This window comes from Leptidea sinapis, chromosome 24 (assembly GCF_905404315.1).
Source record: "Leptidea sinapis chromosome 24, ilLepSina1.1, whole genome shotgun sequence".
Taxonomy (NCBI): Eukaryota; Metazoa; Arthropoda; class Insecta; order Lepidoptera; family Pieridae; genus Leptidea; species Leptidea sinapis.
In genome coordinates this window covers 4,685,255-4,713,016 of record NC_066288.1, presented here as the reverse complement: position 1 = coordinate 4,713,016, position 27,762 = coordinate 4,685,255, and the positions used below count along the sequence as shown (strand labels likewise).

General features: G+C 36.4%; 1 protein-coding gene across 1 annotated transcript in view; it reads left to right on the top strand.

Moving 5' to 3' along the window:
* Window positions 1-8,101: 8,101 nt before the first annotated feature.
* LOC126971606 (carotenoid isomerooxygenase-like) overlaps window positions 8,102-27,762 on the top strand; it is a 34,925-nt gene continuing 15,264 nt past the window's right edge. The window contains exons 1-6 of the mRNA XM_050817956.1: window positions 8,102-8,360; window positions 13,869-13,980; window positions 20,616-20,762; window positions 22,382-22,492; window positions 25,815-25,909; window positions 27,259-27,339. Coding sequence (XP_050673913.1) covers window positions 8,264-8,360; window positions 13,869-13,980; window positions 20,616-20,762; window positions 22,382-22,492; window positions 25,815-25,909; window positions 27,259-27,339 — 643 coding nt within the window. The 5' untranslated portion in view covers window positions 8,102-8,263. The remainder of the gene's footprint in view (window positions 8,361-13,868; window positions 13,981-20,615; window positions 20,763-22,381; window positions 22,493-25,814; window positions 25,910-27,258; window positions 27,340-27,762) is intronic.

Below are 27,762 nucleotides of genomic sequence, written 5' to 3'. Positions count from 1 at the left end.
CATTACAGTAGCCGATGTGATACTGCAGGGCATGGATATTTTTATACCAAGCTCTGTAGTACCGATCGGTGGCAGATCACAGCCCTGGTTTGATGCGTCAGTTACAGTAGCATCTGACTGCAAAAAACAGGCGTATCGAGCTTGGATTGCGGCGTAGGGCACAAAGGATTCGAACTGCATAGTTCTTAAGAGGAAATACAACCGTGCCTCCAGATTTTTAAAGCGGCAAATCGCCCGTGCAAAGTCAAATCACGTCGTCAAAATCGGCGAGCAGCTTTCCAGTTACTCGACCGGAACACGCAAGTTCTGGTCGTTGTCGAAAGCTGCTCTTGGTAACTTCAGCCAGCCGTCCATGCCGCTGTTGCACATGAGGAATGACACCCTGGCCCATACGGCAAAAGCGAAAGCCGATCTCTTGTGCGCTCTTTTCGCCTCCAACTCGACTCTTGATGACAACGAAAAAACACCGCCGACCATCCCGTGGTGTCTGTTAGGCGAGCTCTGTTTTTGTTGGACGTCAGGAAGTCGAGCGGGCCGGATGGCATTTCTCCAATCGTGCTAAGAACGTATGCCCCTGAGTTGACGCCGGTGCTAACGCGTTTATTCTGGCATTCTTATTCTAAAGGCGTCCCTGACTCATGGAAGTCAGCCCTTGTCCATCCGATCCAAAAAAAGGAGACAGTTCGGATCCGGCAAACTACTATTGCTATTACCTAGGGCAAGGGGGAAGGCCTGGCAGTTAGCCTGGATATAGCGAAGGCCTTTGATCGTGTATGGCACAAGGCGCTCCTCTCAAAACTTCCATCATTTGGGCTTCCCGAGAGCTTGTGCAAGTGGACCTCCAGCTTCCTCACTGGGCGCAGCATACAGGTCGTTGTCGACGGATATTGCTCGAACCCGAAGCCCGTGAATGCTGGACTGCCCCAAGGCTGTGTGCTGTCTGCCACGCTGTTTCTTCTGCATATCAATGATATGTTGGACACCTCTAACATTAATCGCTATGCAGACGACAGCACTGGTGATGCCGTATACATAGGCCATGCAGGTCTCTCTCGGGAAATCGTCGACCAGTGCCGGGAGTAACTTGTGTCTTCTATCGAGTCCTCTCTTGAGAAGGTCGCGGAATGGGGAAAATTGAACCTTGTCCAATTTAACCACCAGAAGACTCAAGTTTGCGCGTTTATCACAAAAAAAAAACCATTTGTCGTATCACCGCTCTTCGACAACACTTCCCTTAAAGCCTCGCCTGGTATCGGAATACTGGGTCTCGAAATCTCAAGCGATTGCCAATTTCGTGGTCATCTGGAAGGCAAAGCCAAATTGGCTTGAAATAAACTGGGCGTCATTAATAGAGCACGGCAATACTTCAAACCGGCCCACATACTAGCGCTCTACAAAGCGCAGGTCCAGCCACACATGGAATATTGCTGTCATCTCTGGTCTGGCGCACCCCAGTATCAGCTCGATCCATCTGACCACGTGCAACGCAGAGCAGCTCGAATTGTCGTGGACCCAGTGCTCTGTGAACGGCTGGATCACTTGGCGTTGCGTAGAGACGTCGCTTCATTGTGTGTCTTCTACCGCAATTATCACGGGGAGTGTTCCGAACAGCTGTTTAACCTGATTCCTGCCGCCAAATTCCACCTTCGCACGACACGCCACAAGTTAGGATATCATCCTCACTATCTGGATGTGTGGCGGTCCTCCACAGTGCGGTTTTCAAGGAGCTTTCTTCCACGAACTACAAAGCTGTGGAATGAGCTTCCTTGTGCGGTGTTTCCGGGACGATACGACAGAGTACCTTCAAAATAAGCGCGTACACCTTCCTTAAAGGCCGGCAACGCTCCTGTGATTCCTCTGGTGTTGCAAGAGATTGTGGGCGGCGGTGATCACTTAACAACAGGTCCTCCTATTCCATAAAAAAAAAGTTTACAAATTCATATCTACAAAATATATTTTATAAACAATCAAACTATCTTTAACATATTTATTATACATTCTTACTTCTTCTAATAGTTTTTCTATCTCTTCATACGCTTCTTTACTGTGTGTTTACAACCGAAGCTTTTAATTCATACGAAACATGTTTAGAGATAAATTTAATTTATTATAAAGAAATGTCCAAAAATTTTGGCGGTGTAGTGTTAGTTGTGAAAGTAATAAATACCTATTATTAAGTAAAAAGTGGTGACTCGTGAGAACTATATCTTAGGCCCGCGTCAAAATTTATTACTTAAATACCTATTCCTATCGAGAGATATAGTATGCGAATGGTGGATCGTTGCCGCGACGGTATATAGAGTCATGCGGGGCAACTGTGCGCAATTTTTAGTAAATTGCTTTCAGAATAAAAGTTTTAGCTGTACGAAAAATAACGTTTATTCTAACGTAATAAATATTTGTCAGTAATAACAAAGCATATTTTTAAAATTCTAATAATAATTGTTATTTTTATTGAAACTTTTAATCATCAAGGGAAATGCGGACACTTACCCGTATCGGCGGGAAAGTGTCCGCATGCCTTCGGTTAAGTGTACGCAACGTCAATAAAGTGTACGCAAATCCGAAACTTCTTTTACTACACATAGATCACAAGTAAATACCTATGCCATTCTTGCAGATGGTGCAGTCTTCGTGCCACCAAGAGTTACATATTGAACATTTAATCCACGCTTCAGCCGTTACTCCGTACTTTTCTTGACACTACGGACAATAGTACTATTGTTCTGAGCATTTATTCTTGTTATTTTCTTTAGTTTTAGTATTAGTCATAATGTTATCTTTCTTCTTTGGCTTAGTTTTGGTTTCCATGTTCATCTTCGGTTTTCTTATTTTCTTAGATTTTCGGTCGACTTCTTTTTGTTTCTCTTCTAACATATTTTTAAACGGACTATATTAAGTACAGTACGTAGTAGTAAGTTAAGTACAGTATGTGTTGCGATTACCTACTGTTTAATGTATCTATACTTTTAGTTTAATAAGAAGAGTTTGAATGATTTCATCAAATATTTTTTGAAAATGATACAAATTTTATTATATACTTTATTTAATTCATGTTTTTATCGTAGTTACGAATGTGATAGGGGTAATCAGTAAATTACCTCTAGGTATAACATTCATGGAATTGATATTGAGTCTCTCACCAATCACAAGCATAATGATCAGTGATTAGAAATCAGTATGGATCTGTTTAATTTAAAAAGCTTTCCTTGAAACTATAAGAGATATCGAAGAACGGAACAGCGCAATCGCTCGGAAGTTTGTTTAAACCCCCAGTTTGACACAGAACTTTTTTTTAGTAGGCATCACGAACGATATGAAGTTTGACAAGTCTCGTCATATACGTCGAAGCGTTGCTACGCGACAATATATATAATAACTTTTAAGAATCTGAAACCGAGTCTCCGGCAACAGGATCATCCTGCAACCACAAGCAGCGCCCGTTCACCAGCACGACGCATGAGCCAGCCATCGCCTCCCTCAACCATATTTTAGGGAAGAGAACGACCCGTCCCACGTCGCCGCCACAAGCAGAGACATTTAAGCGGGCATGAAGTTAGAAGTTATCAATGCCCCGTTGGAGAAATAACTACGGACCTATTGCTATACACACCCCAAAATCATCGATAGTTTTCAAGTAACTATCTACCAAGAACCAAACTGCAGAATGAAGTTGTTGCGGTCCAGGTCGATACTACTAAATTGAGACTAAAGGTCAAACTAAGGAACGGCGCAATTTCACGTACAAGACGAATAAATCACTTACATTGATTAATGTTGTTTTAGTTTTATCGGTCATAAAGACAATGATAACAAAATTAATTAATACTATCGTATTTATTATCATTTCTTTTAATAATATTTTGATACACTTATCGCTGTCACCTTGTGAATTTCACTTTGACCCAACGATTATAAATTAAAAAATGTTAAGCATAATATACTTTGTATCATATTGTGTTTAAATACCAATAGCATGTTTTTATGTCTGTCCTAGAACCTAAAACATTTTATTTCTGATTATGCATTTTTAAACAATAATCGTATTTTAATTAGGTTTCTTTCAGAGTTTTGTATATATATAACTCTTGAAAAAGACATTATGATAATATGTTGAGTATTTACGTCAATCTGCATACGCACTTGCACTTTTCATTGTAATAAAATTCTTTTTATCTGATTTATTAATATTGTTTGCGTTCGTTATTGAAATCAAAAAAGCTGAACGATTTGTATAACAAACTTTTTTTTGTTCAATCAATAATTTATATTAATATATGATATATACATAACTACTTCTGCATAAAATTAAAACTATCATTACGTGGAAGCGTACCAAGAATACTGGCAGGATTACCGCGTTGGATAGCAAGGCTGATCCGTTGACCGAAATAGCTGCCAGCGCTTGGGTTTTTAGTAGCCTTATTGAGGCGCGAAGATAGTATTTTTAACATTCTCCGCACCTCTGGGCCCCACGGGCCAAGTGTCTCGATACCAGACGGCACACAGATGTATGACTCACTGAGACCAACATATTTGCGACAACTTTTTTAGATATCTAAAGTAGCAGGTATATCTATCTTCGCGAAAAATAGAGAAAAATATAATAAATATTGGGGTAAGGGCGGTGCGGTGGGAATTGTCCCGCATAGCAAATGCTTCTGAGTTATTAAAGCTTAATATTTTAATAATACCATTAATTTTTTTCAATTTGCCAATATAATTAATTATAAAGTATTTTCAAATAGTGAATTCTCTAATTTATTTTTAAATATCATTGTTTGTATCAGTAGAAGATTAGGTTGGGTAAAGCCGTTCCCGGAGCCCTCCCAGAATTGCGTGGTTAGTTAGTTTAGCTGGGCTGTTTACACACTTAGTCTCTTTATTGGGCCATTGTTGCGTGTTCGTTTGTTTTCTTTTCCCAACCAGCCCAGATCGTTCCAGAAGTCTAGCAGTCTTTTTAAATTGCTGCAGGCATCCGGGAGCGATAATGTAAATCGGAGGATTTGTGCCCGTTGCTCGTCCACTCTCCTGCATTCCATAAGCACGTGTTCTGGCGTTTCTTCTGCCTCCATGCATACTCTGCAAAAAGGGGTGTCCATTCCACCTATGATCAGTGCCGGATTAGCCATATAACAAGTGTAGCAATTGCTACGGGCCCCGCGCAAATGGGGGCCCCGCATTTCCCTCATCTCTGTCTGAGCATAATTTTTTGAGAGAAACTTAAGATATTGAATTTCTTGATGTGGCAAAAACGTGGGAGGCTCCTTTGCACAGGATGCCGGCTAGATTATGGGTACCACAACGGCGCCTATTTCTGCCGTGAAGCAGTAATGTATAAACATTACTGTGTTTCGGTCTGAAGGGCGCCGTAGCTAGTGAAATTACTGGGCAAATGAGACTTAATATCTTGTCTCAAGGTGACAGGCGCAGTTGTGGTGCCGCTCAGAATTTTTGGGGGTTTCAAGAATCCTAAGCGGCACTGCATTGTAATGGGCAGGGCGTATCAATTACCATCAGCTGAACGTCCTGCTCGTCTTGTCCCTTATTTTCATAAAAAAAAAGAAGAAAAAAACGTGAAACGTTACAACTTTTTCTACTGAGACAACCCACGTCAGACACTCGGTAACTGACTATTTCCAGTATATTTACCAAGGGCTCATTGAAATAATCTGCTACGGGCCCCGTGTAAGCATAATCCGTTACTGCCTATGATAGATATATGCTCGTTCAAGGGACAGATGTGGAGTGGCAATGGCGTGGTGTGATACACCGAGTAGTTTTAGTCGTTTCGATTCCGAAACGCCGCATCACTGAAAACCAGGTGGGTTAATGGCCCGGCGTTATTTTCACGTGATATAAACCATTACATTAGTTTATATAAAATAAAATAAAAGTATTAAAATGTCACAGATTTTACATGTGTTTTAGGCTGCATTTAATGCTCGACCAACGGTCAGAGCTGACATCGGTTGAGCGTAGAGCGTATTCGTACGTTTAGTACTCAGCTGACAGCAAACTTGATTGCACAAGACAATTGCAGTATATTATCGCCAAAGCGCGTCAGCGAACCGACGTACGTCGGAACGAGGTTTCTCGTAAGCGTGACGTAGCTGAATGCCCGTGGCGATTCATCAGCGATGGACTGTGCGCGTTCATAATATGTTTTCTTTGTTTTGCCTACGCTTGATCAACCGTCGATGGAGCGTAGCGCGTACCCGTACGCGCTGATCATGTTGCGTTTATTTCTCAGCTGACAGCAAACTTGATTGCGCGTGTACAATTGCGAAGAAAAATTAATCCATCTTAAACCTCTTTAATATATGCGTACTACTAACGTAAACAATCACGGAATAAAAGACGGAGAAGATACCATGTTCACCCAATAATTATAGAGTGTAAATTGAAGAAAAAAATTTTATACAATATTATCGAAATTAACACAGCACGAATTTTTGTTTACGATTTTAGGAACGCGCGTATTGTCAGTTGCACGGTCAGCGTCGCACTGAACGCACAAAATCATCGCCATAGAGAGTCAGCCGACCGACAAGCTCGAACGTCGATTCTCTTCAGTGCGACGTAGCTGTACGCGCGTAGCAAGTCATCAGCGTTGGGCTGAACGCGATCATATTATCACGTCAGCGCTGACCGTCGGTCGAGTGTTACTAGAACGTTACTTGAATGAATGATACCTTCCATATTGCACCAGTGGGAGGCTCCTTTGCATAGGATGCCGGCTAGATTATGGGTACCACAACGGCGCCTATTTCTACCGTGAAGCAGTAATGTGTAAGCATCACTGTGTTTCGGTCTGAAGGGCGCCGTAGCTAGTGAAATTACTGGGCAATTGGACTTAACATCTTATGTCCCAAGGTGACGAGAGCAGTTGTAGTGCCGCTCAGAATTTTTGGGGTTTTCCAAGAATCCTGAGCGGCACTGCATTGTAATGGGCAGGGCTTATCAATCACCATCAGCTGGACGTCCTGCCCGTCTCGTCCCTTATTTTCATAAAAAAGAAATATATTTGTATCTAAATTTATGAATATTCAATATACAAACCTGTCCCTCCAGAGTATAAATATATAAATATTTTTATGATTGTTCTCTCCACGAATCTCTGGTTGCTAGTTATAATTCTGAATCATATTTCTGGAACACAACAAACTGAAACACTTAAAAATTATAAAACAGTTTAAGTAATCACCTCAGAGAATTATTTTTGTATAAAATAGAAGAACCAAGGCGTTATTATACTTTGAAAGCACACAAACTTAGCGAAAAAAAAAATAATCGGATAAGAAACAATTGTACTAAGTTCATTTATATCGAAGTTCAATAATTTAAAACATTTTTATCATATTGTCAGTATAGTAATATATCGAATAAACTATGCATAAAAGAGAAAATAATGTGTATTTTACGCCGAAAAACACAGGCGCCTGAGAACGTATTTTGAAATACCGGCTTGAAGGTGACGGTTGCAGAAGGACGGGATCGGGACTCTTTACACATACAATATACAAAGATGAATATATAAATAGGTATGTATTCAGGACTCGCTTGCAAACACTGATCTTCATCATATATTTGCACCTTCCGGGATTTGAACCAGTGACCTCAGAGGTGAGGACAAACCACTAGTCTATGCCCATTACAATGCAGTGCCGCTCAGGATTTTTGAAAAACCACAAAAATTCTGAATAGCACTACAACTGCGCTCGTCACCTTGAGACATAAGATGTTAAGTTTCATTTGCCCAGTAATTTCACTAGCTACGGCGCCCTTTATACCGTAACAGAGTAATGCTTACACATACTGCTTCACGGCAGAAATAGGCGCCATTGTGGTACCCATAATCTAGCCGGCATCCTGTGCAAAGGATGCCTCCTACTGGTATTATTATATCAGGTAGACGACCTACGTCTCGTATTTCTTCAATTTAACATAAAAACATGGAATTATAAAACTAAGACATGATGTGGCAGCAATTTTAAAACATTGAAGGGCGATAATGCATAGGATTTTGTATCTGCAAATTATGTTTTATTTAAATAAAGAGAACGATCGGTATTGACGCTGACCATAAAAGCTGTGTTTATAAATGCCATGTTTATTGTACGGATCCCCACTGACCAAACGTGTGCCGGTCTTGGCTGTTGGATCTTCTTTATCAATTTGTGTGGAACTTTCTGCCAGTTGGTTGCAGTCGTATGCATTCGTGAGTGGTTTAATTCGTTATACACAATAAAAATTTCATAAAATGTCGAACGAGATCAAATGTCCTTATTTTGATATGAGGATTTGGCTGAGGAGTTGTGAAAAAGAGATATGTAAGCCTATGGAAGGACGCATCACAGGTAATATTTTTTTTCATTAAAAAAAATCTTTATAAAACTAAACTCACGCGTATTTAATACCAAGCCGACGTAAAAAGTTAAATAGTCTGAAAAGTTCGTTCTGTAACAATGTGATTAAATTTTGGTTATTGTGTTTAAATGATGGTTAAATAATCGCCTGAATTTTATTCGTTAAAGTTTTTTTCTGATAATTTATATTCTTTTTAGAATCAAAGTGAAATATAATCAAAAGTTTTTTAAAATTAATTTCACGGTTTGTTCTTATGTTGCTTTGTATTTCAATATAATTTTACTATCCTAGTTACGATATTATAATATACTCCTTTGACCGTGTGCGAAATTCAGTGGCGAGGCAACATCAGCACCAATTTTTCAAACAAACCTCCTTGTATTCTTTCTTTTGTTTGAAGCCCTAGATTATTAATTTTCTCAATTAATAATAATAATAATAATAATTTTATAGTTTTAACCAAATTATTTCGCCCCAAAATGCCAGCTCTGGTTTGCAAAAAAACGATTTATATAATACAATTTACTTACCTAAACATATATAAATACTATATATGATATAAATGGCTCGGAAACCAACATTCATTTCCATCACATACATATAATAATTATTCGAGTCGTCTCTGTTAAGCTGTTTTGATAATTGTGTTTTAGTAAGTGCTAGATTACTACAAATAGTATTTATAACGTCTATAAAATTAGGCCCCAAACAGTTGTAGAAAGATAAAATCGGGTTTTAACTTTTGAGTTTTTCCGTCAGTTTTTTAGTTGGAGCCGCAATTGTCCTTATCGAACTTATTGTAGTCCTGCCCGCGTTAGCGCGATAGAAATATTTATATTAGAATCTTAAATCTGAGAAATATCTGCGTATCTAAAAGGTGTATCTGAGTATGCAATGTTACCAGATTCACTAAGATAATTTTGTTACAAAAAATCTGGTGAGATGCCATTAAATTAATTTTATTCAAGTAAGTGTATTAGATACACTATTAATCTTATACTAATCATTAATTAATTATTCTAAACTTATAAAAATAAAAATAAAACATGATATTATAGCTGTGAAGATGTTATATGAATTTAGAATGTTATATATGTATGAATAATAGCCAATTTGTATGTATGTAACGGAATATTTGAATGTCATTTAAATCTACTTGAAAACATCAGATTAAATCAAATTTTTGCACCCCTTTAAGGACTGATACGGCCAAAACATAACCAATAGCTCGTATAATACAAAACGTATATTTTTGTTTTACCAAAACAAAATGTATTTTTAGCGCAAACAAGAATTCTAAAAATATACTATAACTGTATTTTTAAATTCGTGAAACCGGCTCCGCGACGTAATATGGCTTTGTTGTCGAATTCATAAATAAATGGTTATTTGAAGGTTAATAAGTACAACAAAAAGTAGGTCACGTTTTTCGTGCATTAAATGATATTTAAGCACAACCAACTACGCATGGGAAAGATATCCTAGTTTATGGCATGTCGTGTGATGAAGAAATTTGATGCCAGGAATCAGATTAAAAAACCATCCTCCAAAAAGGCCGAAGAGTAGTGATGGATACTTTCGTAGGTATTTGAGTCAATATATATTTTTTTTAATGGAAGGGAGGATAAACGAGCGTACGGGTCACCTGATGTTAAGTTATCACCACCGCCCGCATTCTCTTGAAACACCAGAGAAATTATATACGAAACCGGCCCTTTAGAAGAGTGTATGCACTTTTTTTGAAGTTGCCCATATCGTATTGTCCTGGAAACATCGCAAAAGGAAGCTAATTCCACAGCTTGGTTATGCATGGATGAAAGTTCTTTGAATGTCGAAGAACGCCAGACATCCAAATGGTGGGAATGATATCCTAATTTGTGGTGTATCGTGCGAAGGTGGAGTTCGGCGTCAGGAATCAGGTCGAAACAAGTTATTTTAAAAGTTTAACCGATATTATTTTACAGTGACCCTATTACATATCAAACCTTTTTAAGTAATTAATCGCAATTAGTCCGTTTTAACTCTTAAAAGTACCTACGCTAATTTCATTACTATCGTTACGAGTGGGAGGCTCCTTTGCACAGTTTGCCGGCTAGATTATGGGTACCACAACGGCGCCTATTTCTGCCGTGAAGGAGTAATTTGTAAAAATTACTGTGTTTCGGTCTGAAGGGCGCCGTAGCTAGTGAAATTACTGGGCAAATGAGACTTAACGACTTAACTTAGGAATTTTTCAAGAATCCCGAGTGGCACTGCATTCTAATGGGCAAGGCGTATCAATTAGCATCAGCTGAACGTCCTGCTAGTCTCATACCTTATTTCATTAAAAAAAATCAGCTGGAAGGCGTCCACTGCCGGACAAAGGCCTCCCCCAAAGATCGCCAACTTGACCAAATCGTCGGTCCATCTTGTGTGGGGCCTGCCAACACTACGTCTTCCAGTAGCGCTGAGTATACTATTGATATAAAATTTCCAACAAGAAGTAATATTGTCATGACCTTCAAAATAAACAATATGACTTTCTTTGTTGTAATTTGTGTTATTGATCTCAGTTTCCAATTTATTTCTTGTTATTGTGTTGTTTCTTACATTGATACATTGCTCCAAGCGATAATATGGTCGTTGACTCATCTACATATTGTTTACGTGCCAGCTCTGCAATGTTAGAAAAATATCAATATAATTTTGTAAATAATTTATTACCATGCTGCAGTCAGTAATATGTTTCTTACTTGATATTAATAACTAATTGTTAAACACTTTATTATATACCAATAAGACACTTGTTTTGTTTTTTGGAGCAGAGGAAAATACATTTACGTATTGAAGACCCCGCAACGGGGCACATATTATGTCGTACTCCCCCTACCGACTAAAAATCCTCCTCTGTGCTATCAGCCCCGAAGGCTTTTAAAGCGACATAGAACTTGGGCCGTGGAGGCCGCAAAGACAATTTTTGTTTGTATATATGTAAGTAGTGTAAATGATTGTGTGCATGTATGTACGTGTTTTTGTTTGTTTGTGGTTGTGTATGTCAGTCCGTCAGTCAGTCCGTGTGCTGGTGTGAGTGGAATGAAACGATTACAGGACGAGAACTAACGTCTCGTCGGGTATCAAATTCAAATTCAAAAACACTTCATTCATGTAGGTCACGGAAATGACACTTATGAATGTCAAAAAAAAATAAAAATATTGTTTCTTATTGAATTTACCGCTTCGTAAAGGTTTGAGCTAATGAGAAGAAGTAGCAAGAAACTCATTGGCACTCTTTTAAGTCAAGATTTACATTTTAATTGTTTTACAAATCATTTTAATTACAATACATGCAAAGTGACGCAACAAAAATACTCAAATGTCAAAAACTGAAAGGCTTACACGAGTAAGTCAAAAAAAGAAAAAAAAAGTAAATTAATATTACTTATAAACACATGAGTTATTGAGTATAGTAGATGCATCAATCCACACATACCGTAAATAAATAGAGGCATTATGTGAGCATTTCATAAAATAAAATATATAATAACTTTAACTTTAAAGGAAATAATAATAATAAAAAACACATCAAGCAGACCTCCCGGTAACAAGATCATCCAGCCAAAACAATGTCAGTGCTTGGTTGCTTCTTGTTAAGGTTTGTAATCGATTACAGTTTGATATAGTTCATAGATGTCGCCCTAAGCCATCAAGGACGCGTTATCTAAGTTTATTATAGAACTGTCACCTTACTTATTATGTAACTGGTGAATGTATGATTGGTACGCCCCTATTCAATGTTTGAATACCTTAGATAGTGGGATAATTTTGGGTTTTGATCACTTCTACTTAGAGGGCCACCGTTTTGCTGTGGTTGACCGTGCTTACGCCTGGTAAAGCAGATATTTCACCAGTAGTTAGATAGCTTGTTGTATAGCACTGAAAGCTCACTTTATCGCTCAGTCACCAAGAGACCCAACCAATCAAATGCGCCTCTAGAAGTATTATTCTCAAATGTTCTCAAGCAATGTAGGTAACAACAAAAAATAAACTTGTACGCCATTAGTGTCTTTAGATTTCGGCATTCGGCGTGACCCTCATATCTAATATATAAAATTCTCATGTCGCGGTGTTTGTAGTTAAACTCCTTGGACACGGCTTGACCGATTCTCATGAAATTTCGAGTGCATATTGGGTAGGTCTGAGAATCGGACCATATCTATTTTTCATCCCCCTAAGGGTGGTCCAGGCCATTTTTTTTTTTTCAAATAATTATAATTAAAAAAATTGTTGCTAATAATGAAATATAAGATCCAATAGAAGAAATAATATTTCATGATAAGTAATAATCAGGATAATCAGAATAACGACGAGGTAATTTTTAGACATTTTTTTTTAATTTATTTGATTATGAGTCAGCATTAAAAAATACATACAACTTCAAATTTTCACCCATCTACGATCAACAATTACTTTTGTATCGCGATTTTAATATCGGCAATACAACATTTGCTGGGTCAGCTAGTTATACAGGTTGGACCAAAAGTGCGTTTATAATTGGAATGATGATTAAAAAAAAACTAATTACAGTAGATCAAAATTGTTTATTGTTTTCGATAGTTAACAAAAGGGAAATTTATTTCTTAAAATTCACATCATCCATATGCAATCCTTCATTATAATCCATTGCTGCAATCTAGAGCGGAAATTTTCGATGACAGCTTTACATGTTTCTGTTGAGATGTTTTGGATTTCTGTGCGAATACGATCCTTTAATTCGTCAAGAGTTACTGGGTTGGTTAGCTGGAATGCAGGGGTTTTTGATCAACATGACATAGTGTCACTCCAATAACGACAATTTTGTCTATTAACATGCCCATTTAGGTGGAATTGTGCCTTGTTCAGAAAAAAATGTTTGTAAAACTGGTGAATCGCTCTACCATTGAGTTCGCAAACTGCAACCTAGTGGCATGGTCCTGAGGCCTTAATTCCTGCACCATTTTGATTTTATAGGAATGTAGACTAAAATATTTCTTGAGAATGCGGTTTAATACATCATTATCTTGGCACGTTAAGGACAGCAGACCGCTTTCGAGTTGATAGTCCAGGTTGGACACGAACAGACGATTTTACTCGCTCCACGTTTTCGGGGTCCCTCGACGTTCTAGGCCGACCAGATCGACGTAAATCCATTGTTGAACCCGTCTTCTCAAACTTGAGTACCCATTTTTTAATTAACACACCTGATGGAGCTTGATTTTTGTGTCGTATCTTGTAATGATTGCAAAACTTTCGTTGAGCTAAGGTCGCAGAATCGTTGTTTCGATAGTACTCGCGTACACAAAATGCACGTCGACTACCGCTAAACGACGCCATGGTACTGAATTCCCATTGGCCGCTCTTGCAATGCGTAACCCTTCCACCCCCCTCCGCCGCCGCTGCTAGACGCGGCAACCGATTCAAATGTAAACGGACTTTTGGTCCACCTGTATTATACATATTTGAATGTCATTTGTTTTCTTTAGGTGATATACCGACGTGGATCTACGGAAGCCTTATCCGTAATGGCCCTGGCCTGATGAAGATAGGAGATGACGAGTACAAACATATCTTCGATGGATCTGCACTATTGCACCGGTATTTATTTACAATATGTATAATTATCGTATATTATTAAAAGGCAATTCATTTAATTACTAACCATAAAACAAAGCAATGATTTATGCATAGCTAACTTGAAGAAATTTAAGGTCACAACATACGAGCGGCACTGCTTATTTAAAAAATTTAATTATTAGGTTTATACATATTTTCGCCAATATGTATTTATTTATATATTTTATACTTACTGGAAACCCAGTAAGTTGGCAGCTATTTCGATCAACGGATCAGCTTAGCTATCCAACGCGGAAATACTACCAGTATTTACCAGTGGGAGGCTCCTTTGCACAGAATGCCGGCTAGATTATGGGTACCACAACGGCGCCTATTTCTGCCGTGAAGCAGTAATGTGTAAGCATTACAGTGTTTCGGTCTGATGGGTGCCGTAGCTAGTGAAATTACTGGGCAAATGAGACTTAACATCTTATGTCTCAAGGTGACGAGCGCAGTTGTAGTGCGTCTCAGAATTTTTGGTGTTTTCCAAGAACACTGAGCGGCACTCCATTGTAATGGGCAGGGCGTATCAATAACCATCAGCTGAACGTCCTGCTCGTCTCGTCCCTTATTTAAAAAAAAATCAGCTAGCCCATAATCTCTATATTGTAGTGATACACGAGTGCTTAATATTAAGTGCAGACATTTCGGTCAAATAACAAACTGAATAAATATTGCTTTTCAATAATCACTACACACAGATCATTTATACTCTAGATAGAGCGAGGCCTCACTGGTGCGTTGCGTTGAGTTGCCGCGTCGTCGCAGCGCCAACGCTGCGTCGTTTTTCATAGATTTTTTGTGCAATGCTAAAAAACTGACCATCACTATTTCTTAGTGCAATCAAGGGAGATATCCAGAATCTTTTATTGTTTCTACATATGTTTTGGCGGTGGCGTAATAAAAGCAACAACAAAACACGTTTTTTCCGATCCATTGTCGAGTGAAGACTGTTAACACTGAGACGCCAAGCTATGCGTTGCAAAATCGTGCGTCGCCGTAACGCAGATGGGGCATACAATGCGTTGGTCCGTTGCGACGACGCAACGCGACGCGCTAGTGAGGCCTCGCTCATAGACTATGACAGCTGTAAAAACGTCGAAAAAAGTGTACTTAAGAACTAACCTCTATTTTGAGCAATTCACGCACAGTAACACAATTCGCGAGTGTAAGACGTAGCTTGTCACTAAGCTACTATAATATTCCTGGCCTATTTGTTATGTTTTTAAAGTGATACCTTCACTTCTAGGATTAATAGACAAACAAAATTTTATGAACGATGCGGGACTTGAAGCCACGACCTCCGGCGTTCCGTGCCGGTGCTCTAACCAACTGAGGTAACCGTTCGAGTGACGCATTGTTATAAAATCTTGTATGCTTTGTTCAACTCTCAGGTTGTGCCTTCATCTACAGGATCTACTTTACAGTTGATAGCCTGCTCACCCCCAATATTTGCATGTTAGGAAATTGACATGAGATGTCGCTCTTGTAAATCTAAACAATTTGTAATGTTTTTAAAGTAATAACCCTCACTTCTAGGATTAATAGACAAATAAAATTTGAAAAACAACAAAATTTTCAATATTCCTGGCCTGTTTTTGTCGCTTGTCTATCAGCAAGAGACTCTATCTAGACGTATAAATTATCTAAGACTACATATTATAAAGCAAAGTGCTTCGCCGCATCTGTGTGTCCGAGATAAGCTCAAAAACTACTGCACCGATTGACATGCTGTTTTCACCAATGAATAGCATGGTTCTCGAGGAGGGTTCTATTGTATAATTTGTTTAGTTTTTGTATATACTTTGTATACATTAACAATATTTGTTGGAGGTGACGGAAAAAGTAAGCCATAATGAGTTCAGTTCGAAATTGTAGTAACCTTTGGCTTAATTGCAGACCGTTAAACTATCTGAAGATTCTATGGACTCACACTGACACTGTTTCCAAGAGTAATTCAGTCACTTCAATTCTAGAAATATCTTCTTAGGCTACTCAATTTCGATGTCCGCGTGTTGCTTAAAGTAGGTATTGTCTTCTTAAACTGTCCATAATTTGTAGTACAAGAGGTGCAGTCGGGATTTTGATATAAAATTCTCATGTCACACCATGACGGTGTTAAACTTTGAACTCCTCCGAAACGGCATGACCGATTCTCATCAAATTTTGAGTGCATATTGAGTAGGTCTGAGAATCGGACAACATCTATTTTTCATCCCCCTAAATGTTAAGGGTGGTCCACACGAATTTTTTTTTTAATTTTTTTGATTTTTTTTTAAATTTGTTTGATTATGAGTCAGCATTAAAAAATACATACAACTTCAAACTTTCACCCATCTACGATCAACAGTTACTTTTGTATCGCGGTTTTAATATCGGTAATACAACGTTTGCTCGGTCAGCTAGTAATATTAATTTTATGAATATAGAAAATTGTATTTCGTATATTTAACCTCGTCTCTACTTTTGTCCCCTTTCGATGTTAAAAGCCAGCATTTTAGGGTTCCGTAACCAAATGGCAAAAAACGGAACCCCTGTATCTGTGTCTGTCCATCAGTATGTCACAGACTTCTTTATCCGAAACTATAAGAATATACCGTTGAAACTTAGTAAGTAGGTGTATTCTGTGAACCGCATTGAGATTTTCACAGAAAAATAGAAAAAAAAAACAATAAATTATACTTAGAACTGACATTCAAAATTTTTTTTCAACAATCCCAGTCAAACAATGGGGTATCTACAGATATGTCTTCAAAAATGATATTAAGGTTTCCAATATCATCTTTTTCTAAACTGAATAGAAAGAGAGAAAGAGAGACACTTCCAAAGTGATAAATAGTTTCCCCCCTCTGTAACTTCTAAAATAAGAGAATGATAAAATGATAGAACTAAAAAAAATATATAATATTACCATGCAAACTTAAAAAAAATGCACTATTATTAAAACATCGATCAAAGTTACAACGAACTACAAGAACTTTAATATTCTATTACTTGCTGCTACGGAACCCTTCATGGGCGAATCCGACTCACACTTGGCCGCTTTTTTATTAAATTGGTTTCAAAACCCAGCCAGGAATAATCTGGCAAAATTGTTTGCGTTTAATTTTACTTTAAACTCTTTACATTAAACTCGAAATGCGTGAACTTTGTTGTCGTAACTCGATGCAATAAACAACGTACATCGCAATAATTTCGCGTAATCTTTTTATACTGTTTTAAGCCAAAATCAGATAAGATATGTATTAATGTCTGAGAAAGATGAAAAAGTGATGACTAACCAGCTACTCAATTATCCTTACAGTAATTTATTAAACGCTTGCTTTATATAAGGGCTTGCAGTATTTATTACAAGTGATTTAAGCATTCGAATTATTTATAACGTCCTGGTTATGGAATATATGGAATCCACACTTCCTTTATTAAATGGTATTTAAATGAAGTTTCTTAAGAATTATAAAAAAACGACGATATATATATATATGTATATCATAGGTGATCTGTAGTCCTCATTTTTTATGGAAAAAGGAGGACAAACGAGCCGCCCACATTCTCATGCAACACAAGAGGAATCACAGGGCGTTGACGACTCTTAAAGAAGGTGTACGCGCTTTTTTGAAGGTACACATGTAGTGTCGTCCCGGAAACACCGCACAAGGAAGCTCATTCCACAGCTTTGTAGTACGTGGAAGAAAGCTCCTTGAAAACCGCACTGTGGAGGACCGCCACACATCCAGATGGTGGGGAAGATATCCTAATTTGTGACGTGTCGTGCGAAGGTGGAATTCACCGGCAGGAATCAGGCTCTTGAGAATACTCACATATATACACTTAAGATTTACTGATAATATGGTGCTATTTGCAGATCGCTAGTAGATCTAAATAGAATGTTAGACGAACTAGCAATGGAGAGCAAAAAAACAAGTGGGACTAAAATTTAATCCCGAAAAACTATGCCAACTAGCGAACAGACTTACAAACACTAAAGAAGCTCCAATTACAAGAATAATTTTAATGGACGAGACGAGCAGCACGTTCAGTTGATGGCAAATGATACGCCTTGCCCATTACAATGCAGTGCTGCTCAGATTCTTTGCGCTGCCTTTGCCGCGATTCTTGAAAAACACAAAAATTCTGAGCGGCAATACAATTGCGCTCGTCACCTTGAGACATTATGATGTTAAGTCTCATTTGCCCAGTAATTTCACTAGCTACGGCACCTTTCAGACCGAAACACAATAATGTTTACACTTTACTGCTTCACGGCAGAAATAGGCGTCGTTGTGGTGCCCATAATCTAGTCGGCATCCTGTGCAAAGGAGCCTCCCACTGGTAAGTAGGTATATATAACACTGCAATAGTATAAGAAACTTAATTGTATATCTGTTGTCGGAATAAAAGGATTAATTATAATTATTATTCAAATGGAGTTTCTAGAAAAAGTCCGAAAACAGTGATTGTTCCGTACTACGTCGTCTTAATTTGTGTGTTCTTCTAAATCCGATGTTATTTCCGATTAACGGCCGTTCCCAATATACTATCTACAGACAGAGATAAATTACTACCTTCTACTGACAGTAATTAGCTGTCAATAATGTGAAGCTGTCCCAATATACCCGATAAGTCATTGTGATTGCCTTATATTGGGACACGTGAATTGCAATTTCCTTACAAACTTCTATCGCTGGTAAGCTATACGTCGTCCCATTGACAGACAGCTGCAGTGTGTACTGCAGGAACTCACCTTTAGTTACCTTCGATAAGTTTATTGGGACAGAAAAGTCAACGATAATTACGATTTTTATGTCAAGTAAGAGATAGACTGAATATCGGGAACGGCCGTAAGTTATCAGATTATTACATATATCTTTAAAACACTCAAGTTCAATGATAAAATTCATAATATTGACCTAAAATATTATTATTAATATAACAAATAGAATTATGCGGACGACTAAGGTTCTTGTAAATCCTACTACTCCAAAGCTAAATATTTAAGTGATCCGACAGCCTGGGACTAGGTGATGATTATTGTATAGCAATAGAAATGACGATACAATATTGTATATTTGATTAAAAAGAGCTCAAAAAAATGCTGGGAGAGTTTCTTGCGCCGCTTTTTCTCTCTCAGAGCGCCAATTGTTTCCGAAGCGGTAGTAGTGTCTAGTATATTAGAAATGACATCAAAAAGAAATAATAATGGAATTAATTTTGAGAAAATAAATGCCTTTTTATACCTTGGTAATTGGTGATCACGAAGGCTTCCACCATATAATATAAATTATTCACTTTTATACATATAAGACAGTAATAACAATATGTACATAAAATGCGTATGTCCTTCTGCAATACGGACCTTTAAAGGCATAAAAAGGCATAAAAGGCATTTGTTTTCTCAAAATTGATTAAATAGAATTTGTTTTTGATGTCATCTCTAATATACTACATCTACTACCGCTTCGGAAACAAATGGCGCTCTGAGAGAGAAGAAGCGGCGCAAGAAACTCTCCCAGCATTCTTTTTTTGCGCTCTTTTCAATACAATTATATACAATATTGTACAATCATTTCTATCGTTATAAAATAATCACAATCTAGTCCCAGGCTGTCCGGTCATTTACATATTCAGCTGTGGAGTAGTAGAATTTACGAAAGAGCCATTTTTTAATGAAACAATTAAATTTATTTATAGATAATGCCTAAACAGTGGCTGGGACTATATTATAAAAGTGTATACATTTACCCTTTAAGCTATTATGTATCTTATGAAGCCTACTAGAATTAGTTACAAGCAATCCCTTATTTCTAGTGTTATAATAATGAAAATCATCATTCAGCGCAAAAAGTTGACCATTTTTGTTAACGTATTTTTATTGGCTTTAGGTTTGGGTCCAAAGTTTACCTTGACACAGTAATTTCATGAGATCTAGATCTTTCTTTTGGTCGTGACTCATCGATATCAAACCTTTTTGCGATAACGACTATTGGTATAATTGTTTCGTTAATTAACCGCCATTTTGTGAGGTTTTCAAATAATTAATAGGATTTGTTACATGTATGTGATATTTGACAATTTAGTAAATTTTATTTGTAGATTATTCTTACGATCCTAATGGAGTTTTATTGTGGAATTTCATATTACTGAATTTGAATATATTGAATTACTGGGCTTCTAATATTACAACCATCTTATTTTAACAGAGTTACTTCGGATTTGTATTTCAAGAATCCTGAGCGATACTGTCTCTTATAATGATAACCTGTCACTTACAACAAAAGTTTTTTTGTTTTGTGTACTTCAGGCCACTCCTTAGACGCGAAAAATTAACCAAGGCGGGGTTAAAATATGAAACACAACATTTTTTGTTCAATATTCAGAAAGTAATAACATATACTATTTATATATGTACAAATTACTCTGTGATTGGTTACTTTTTCTTAGGCGACTAGAGCTGACTTAACTAGAACGAGCGTTACATAATCGAGCGTGACAGCTCAGTCTCATTCAAGACCCACAAGAAAATTTTATTATTAACATGTCATGTTTATGTTTGTTCGTAGTATTAAATCTGTGATTTTCCCTATATATATTACTATACCAAATATGTTTGTTTCCAGGTTTGCTGTCTACAATGGTACAGTTACGTACCAGTGCAAATTTCTGTGTTCCAGAACTTTAGAGAAGAATCGCGCAGCAAATCGAATAGTTGTTCCTGAATTCGCGACGAAGTCAGTGCCCGACCCTTGCCGTACTATATTTGATAGGCAAGTTTAACTTATTATTAGTATTGAGGCCGCTATCTTAATAAATCGCCAAAATAGCGCATAATTAAAACCATTTCTTGACAGCTTTAAAACTTATCTTTTTACAAAAAATAATAGTATATCTACAGAATATGCGAATAAAATTTATTTTTCCTTTACATATCTATTTTTTGTAGACAGTGCGAAAAAAAACACCGAAATATAAAATATAATATATAAAACTTTTACAGTTGGAGCTAATCATTCAATCTAGATAAAAATTGCACAAAAATTTATTAAATGTCCACTGTCCATTTGTAATAAATTAAAAATGCTTCTAATTCAAAATGAAAAAAAAACAGGTGCGAGAGAGGTAACCTAGCTCCGCTCGATTCCTCAAGGCCGTTGTCTCGGTCACCAGCCTTAACAGGGAATACTTGTATTATGCTATTCTTAAATTATAGCAAACGCCTTAATTTTGCTGACATTGTCAATTATTTGTAAGAATATTACAATAGCCAACCTATGCCAATATACTTGGAACAAATATTCGACCATTTTTTTTTTGTAGCTTCGCTAACATCAGTCTATAAAATACTATGTAATACTAATGTATTCAGGACCGGATTAAGGGGAGGGCAACCGGGAATACAGGGCCTCTACATAAAGGGCCCCCAAAGTTAGAATACTTTAGTAAAGACACAATAGAGACGGAAAAAATTCAAATTCGGAGTAGTTAACACTAATAAACAACAAGTTTTCCTTTGATATTTATTCTCGCGATTTACCTTTATCTACAGTATTTTGTACAAATATAATTATAATATTAAATATAAACAGAAATCATCTTCAATCAGGAAATTAGTAAATATTAAATCTCAAATAGCTCTGTTAAATACTTGCAATTTACTCCCCATCTTGAGGGAGTATCCCAATGGCTCAATGGCTGAGTGGGGTGTTACTCGACAGCAGCCTCGGAGGTTGGGTATTCGATTCCGTGTCTCGACTCATTATTATTGTTCCTTCAATTATATAATAATATTGACCACACTCTTACACATATCTTGCCCCAAACTAGACATAGCTTGTACTATGGGTGCAAGACAACGATATATTTAATACAATATATTTACTCAAACAAACATTCATATTCATCATATAAAATGATTACACCTACCGGGATTCGAACCCGAGACCTCTAGCTCAGTAGGCAGGGTCACTCACCACTGGGCTATAGGGGTCGTCATTAATGCTTAAAATTTATTCCGCAAAGTAACGTCTGTTTCAATTTTTTGTTCAAAGTTTCAATTACGAATCCTATTTGATCTACAAATAAAAGACATTTGTTTTTTTCACAAACTAGATAGGTAGATAGCACTGTGCAATGCTCGAAGTGCATATCGGAACATACCCTTAATCAGCAGTACACTACATAGTAGAAAACGCGACAGAACGAACTCTATCCGGCAGCCAATAGGTATAATATTTTTTTATATAATCAATTTAGTATATTAACTTAATGCAAAAAATAAATAAAAAAGATAAGCAAATTATACGTTTGTTAACTTTACGTTGACCCAATAATCAATAAGTTATTGTTTAATAAATATTGTGAAATAACAATTTTGTTTTAATAACAGATTCGCATCAATATTCAATCCGGGTGAACACATGACTGATAATGCTGTTATATCTGTTTACCCGTTTGGAGATGAAGTTTATGCGTTGACAGAAGTTCCAATTATGTTCAGGTAACATTCATATTTCACGTGTACAATTGGATGTAGTTCCTGAAAAACGTTCCAAGCCACATACATAACATTCTAAGGAATTAGTTTTTAAAGCTTTATAAATATTAGTGTATTCCGTACATGTGGGTTGGGCTACTAAGACATGATGTCATTTATAGAGTGAAAGTAGGGCTGCAACTTTTTGTCAGGTGACCAGTTTTGTGTTCTTAACTCAATTTTGACATGATTGTGGATTGGAACGTTTTTCTGGAATTACGACCAATTTTAATATTGCATGGCTAATAAAGAAATATTACATCGTTATAATTACGTTGCATGTTCTTGTAATTCCTAGATATAGATACTTAGATTAAGGATTGGTCTCTTAATCTAAGTAATTACGTTTATTTTTCTTTAACTAGCTTCCTAGATGTATATATTTAACTATATTATTTAACAGGTAGTTAATAGATGTGTTATTTTAGCATTTTTAAAATATGTTCGTTCACTTTTTGTTTTTTTTTTTATCGAATAGGAGGATAAACGAGCGTACGGGTCACCTGGTGTTAAGTGATCACCGCCGCTCACATTCTCTTGCGTGTTGCACAGGAATCACAGGAGAGTTGCCGTCCTTTAAGGAAGTTGTACGCGCTTTTTTGTGTATAATTATTTTACTTTGATTTTATATCTCGAACAACACTTTTAAATGCTGAAATTACACCAGTAATTGTAAAGGCATCTCATATTAAATATCGTAAGTTTTATTAATGTGTAATAAAGTGTTGTTTGTGTAACTATAATTAAAAATAACATTCTATTATAATGATGAATGGAAGTCGTCAAGTTATCGAATCGATTAGTCAACTCACGTCATCACACGCGTCAGTGAATTTCCTTACAATATTTATAAAATTGAACTACATTTCACTATAAACTTAGTATACCACCATAATAGACGAACGCTGTGTTAAAATGAGATAACTATATTACTTGATGACGACCAAGAAACCGTTTCGAAACAATTTAGTGTCCAATAGTGTCCTGTCAAATTGGACCGCGTTTTAATATTAATGTTTTTATCGTTACTGTTATGTTTTATCGGATATTAATTTAAAAATATTCTGTATTATATTGTTTTGTTACATATAGAAACAATCCAAATAAGAAAACAATTCACAGATAAATACTCATTCTCCAATACTACTTTCGTGATGTTTACTTTCATAGAAGATATCTTTATATACATAATTCTTGTGTGCGTGTGTATGTCACTGAACTCCTCCTAGACGGCAGGACCGATTCTAATGAAACTTTCTGTGTGTATTAAGGTGGGTTCGAGAATGGTTTAGATTCACAATTGAACTACCTCCTAAACGGCTGGACTGATTTTGATGACTTTTTTGTTTGTTTCAGTGAATTTGAGATTGGTTTAGATTCTCAATTCCGCCCATATAATATAATTCTCCTGCTCATGTGTATGTTAGTGAACTGCTCCTAACGACTGGACCGATTTTTCAAATTTAAAACATGTGTACAGGACAACGTCTGTTGGGTCCACTAGTCTATATATATAAAAATGAATTGCTGTTCGTTAGTCTCGCTAAAACTCCAGAACGGCTGGACCGATTTGGCTAATTTTCGTCTTGAATTATTTGTGGAAGTCCAGGGAAGGTTTAAAAGGTGAATAAATAGGAAAATGCTGCTAAATTAAATAAAAACAACAAATTTGTTTTTCCTTTGATGTGTCCATACATAATTTCTATGAGATGATTTATTGACGCACGGTTTGACATTTCTGCTGTGCATATTTTACGAAGTAATTTTTGATGTTATGATATATTATTGACAAATTTATATAAAAATATTATTTTATTTATTATATACAGAACAACGTCTGTCGGGTCAGCTAGTTATGTAATAAAATATTACATTTTATATACGCAGCAAGCACTCAATATTCTAAAGATTATATTAATTTTAAAATATGTGTTGGAAAATAAAATATTAAATACGTGAAATTGACGCTGTTTATCAATATTTGTCATAGGGATTGTCTTAAATTAAAATACTACATACTTCACTAACACATCTATAAAACTAGCACTCATGAACATTTTAAATTTAGTCTCGCCGTAATAAGGAGAGTGATTGTCTATTACTCTAGCACCTATACTAAGTTTATGCATTCCACACATTCTATGAATAATTTCGACAAACAGTTTTAAAACAAAGCTGATTTAATGTATGTGCACCTATTTCTACCCGAAAAATGGTTGCTCTTGGACCGCTGTATTCCTCTTTTATTTTTTTCCAGAATTTATATAGAAGTTTCTTTCTCAGTTTCATCCTGTCCATTACTATTATAAAAAACAATACTTTGCTTTCTTTAAATATACGGATTTCGGCAAATTATAAAGCTTCTAATTTTTAAAGTTGGTTGAAAAGACATACCTGTATATTATACTCTTATTTTATTTATTTCTGTTTATGATGAGAGTGAAATTTTAAGATGCGCGCGCAACACTGTAACACAAAAATATCATGCTGAAGTTGGTTGGTTATGGTTATGGTTGGTCCATTATTAGGACAGGCAAAGGCTTTAAGCCCATACAGCCGTATTCATTACCTAATAATTAATTGTCAAAGCCGTCTTTGCAAGATTTTTACAAACTTGTTCTTTCTATTATATAAACGTAGAATAGGACGAGCATAAATCATTTTAATGATTAATTATGCTTCGTCAGGCTAAAGAAGTTTACTTACTTCCGTGCGTACTTAAGTACACACATACTTTTTTTTTATTTATTACATTTATTTATTTATTTATTACAGCCATGACATAGCAATATCTTAAGATACTGGTCCCACAAAACCATCTTGATGATTTATCTGTGGGATCAGCGCAGTCTTAATAATAACATTTAGTGGCTTAGTTTGTCAATAGATATTAAGTTATGGAGCTTTTTTTATAAACGTGTAAATGACTATTGTTTAACATTACTAAGGACTATTATTATTTGAGTGTTAATAGATAATGTGTAATCTATACACATTATCAATACGATATATTTTTAACATATTTTTAAACATTAATTTATGAGGTTCGTGTCTTATATCTGCTGGTAAACTATTTAATATATATGGGATTCTCTTTTAATGTTTAATCTCCGTAATAATTCATAACTCTACTTACTTACATATTTACCATCACATATAGACCTTGTCTGGTGAGCATGACATATCAGGGTTGGACTACGCTAAATATATATTTACTTATTAGATAGTATTTTTAAAATTCTTATCTGAAACAATTTTAATTATTATCCTGCTTTGTAATGTTTAGGATCGATCCAGTAACTTTAGACACATTGGAGCGAAAAAATTTAATGGGATCTGTCGTTATGAGCCACACAGCGCACCCACACGTCATGCCCAATGGTAATTAAAATTCTATTTACTAGAAATTCTATTTCTATCCTGACTTAACTCGGCAGGCCATATCAGTCGTCACGCCAGTATTAATGAAGTCATCCGCAGGGCATTTCCACTCTTAATATACTGTTTAAGAGCAAAATGGTCAAATGGTAAAACCCGCCACGATGGCAAGAGTCCTGATGGAAACACCCTGGTGGCTTGGGCACAGGGAAGGTGTGGGACGCGACTTGCATCGACAGTCTGGCTCCTTCTCATGTCCAAGTTACGTCAGTTGGTGCTGGGGCTGCTGCTTCGACTGACGAAGACAGCAAACGACGCAAATATGTCGGTTTCAGTAAGTCATACATCTTTGTGCCGTTTGGTGTCGAGACATTTTTTGTATAATAAAAAAATAAATTATGTAATGAAATTCAGTAAGTTACGTACGTACGTTCAGTAAGTTCACCATTACCAAACACAAACAAGACGATAAGTGAAACCCACAATTTTAAGGCTTAATAATTAGGCTTTTGTTTTAGTTATTTAATATCCCGTATAAAACATATAAAAATAAATATAAATGTAAATTCTGCTATGTGTATTTTTATGGAAGTGGAGGACAAACGAGCGTACGGCACATGATGTTAAGTGATCACCACATTCTCTTGCAACACCAGAGGAATCACAGGAGCGTTGCCGGCCTTTTAGAAATGTGTACGCGCTATTTTTGGAGGTACCCATGTCGTATTGTCCTGGAAAAACCGCGCAACGGACGTGGAAGAAAGTTCTTTGAAAACTGCATCCAGACATATAATAGACATAAATTAATTTGAAATTGTCCAAAATACTAGATTAATCTTATATATAAAATTCTCGTGTCACAATGTTAGTTACGTTACTCCTCCGAAACGGCTTTACTGATTTTTAACAAATTTTATATGCATATTCAGTAGGTCTGAGAATCGGCTTCTATCTATTTTTCATACCCCTAAGTGATAAGGGTGTTCACCCATAACATTTTTTTTAGTTTTTGGACATTTTTTTTATTTTATTTTTATTCTGATTCAGCATTAAAAAATACGTGCAACTTAAAATTTTCACCCATTTTTGATCAACGAGCGATTTTTATATTACTTTATTTGGCAATACAACGTTTGCTGGGTCAGCTAGTATTACATAATATCTTTGTTATAGCTAATTCTTTACGGGTAGGTATTTGAATATCTATTAGTGTTACGCATTTAAGGAAAAAAAATTTTCAACATGATTTAGTCTATTAATTTCTGTTGAACACAACACACAAGAGACGCGTTTTAATTATTTAAAAAAAGTAATGTGTTTAAATGGTTACAAAATGTTTTTAATATTTACAGGGGATGTGTACAATATAGGCGCGCACTCTGTTAAAGGAAGATTGAAACTACTTATTGTAAGGTTTCCCTACAAGGAAAAAGGTTTGAACCCATTTTATATGAAAGAGGAGGATAAATACATACCGGCATTAATAATGACCTTCCCTAAGATATGTGCGAGGGACGCGATGGCTGGTCCATGCGTTATGCTCGTAAACGGGCGCTGTTTGTGGTGTCTCGTGTGTCCTGTCTTCAAATTTACATCTTTAATTTTTAAACTGACCATAAACATTTTAACTTTACTTATTTATACCAGTGGGAGTCTCCTTTGCACAGGATGCCGGCTAGATTATGTACCCATAATAACCCACAACGGTGCTTATTTCTGCCGTCAAGCAGTAATGTGTTTCGGTCTGAAGGGCGTCTGAAGCTAGTGAAATAACTGGGCAAATGAGACTTAAGTGCCGCTCAGACTTTTTGGGGTTTCTCAAGAATCCTGAGCGGCACTGCATTGTAATGGGCAGG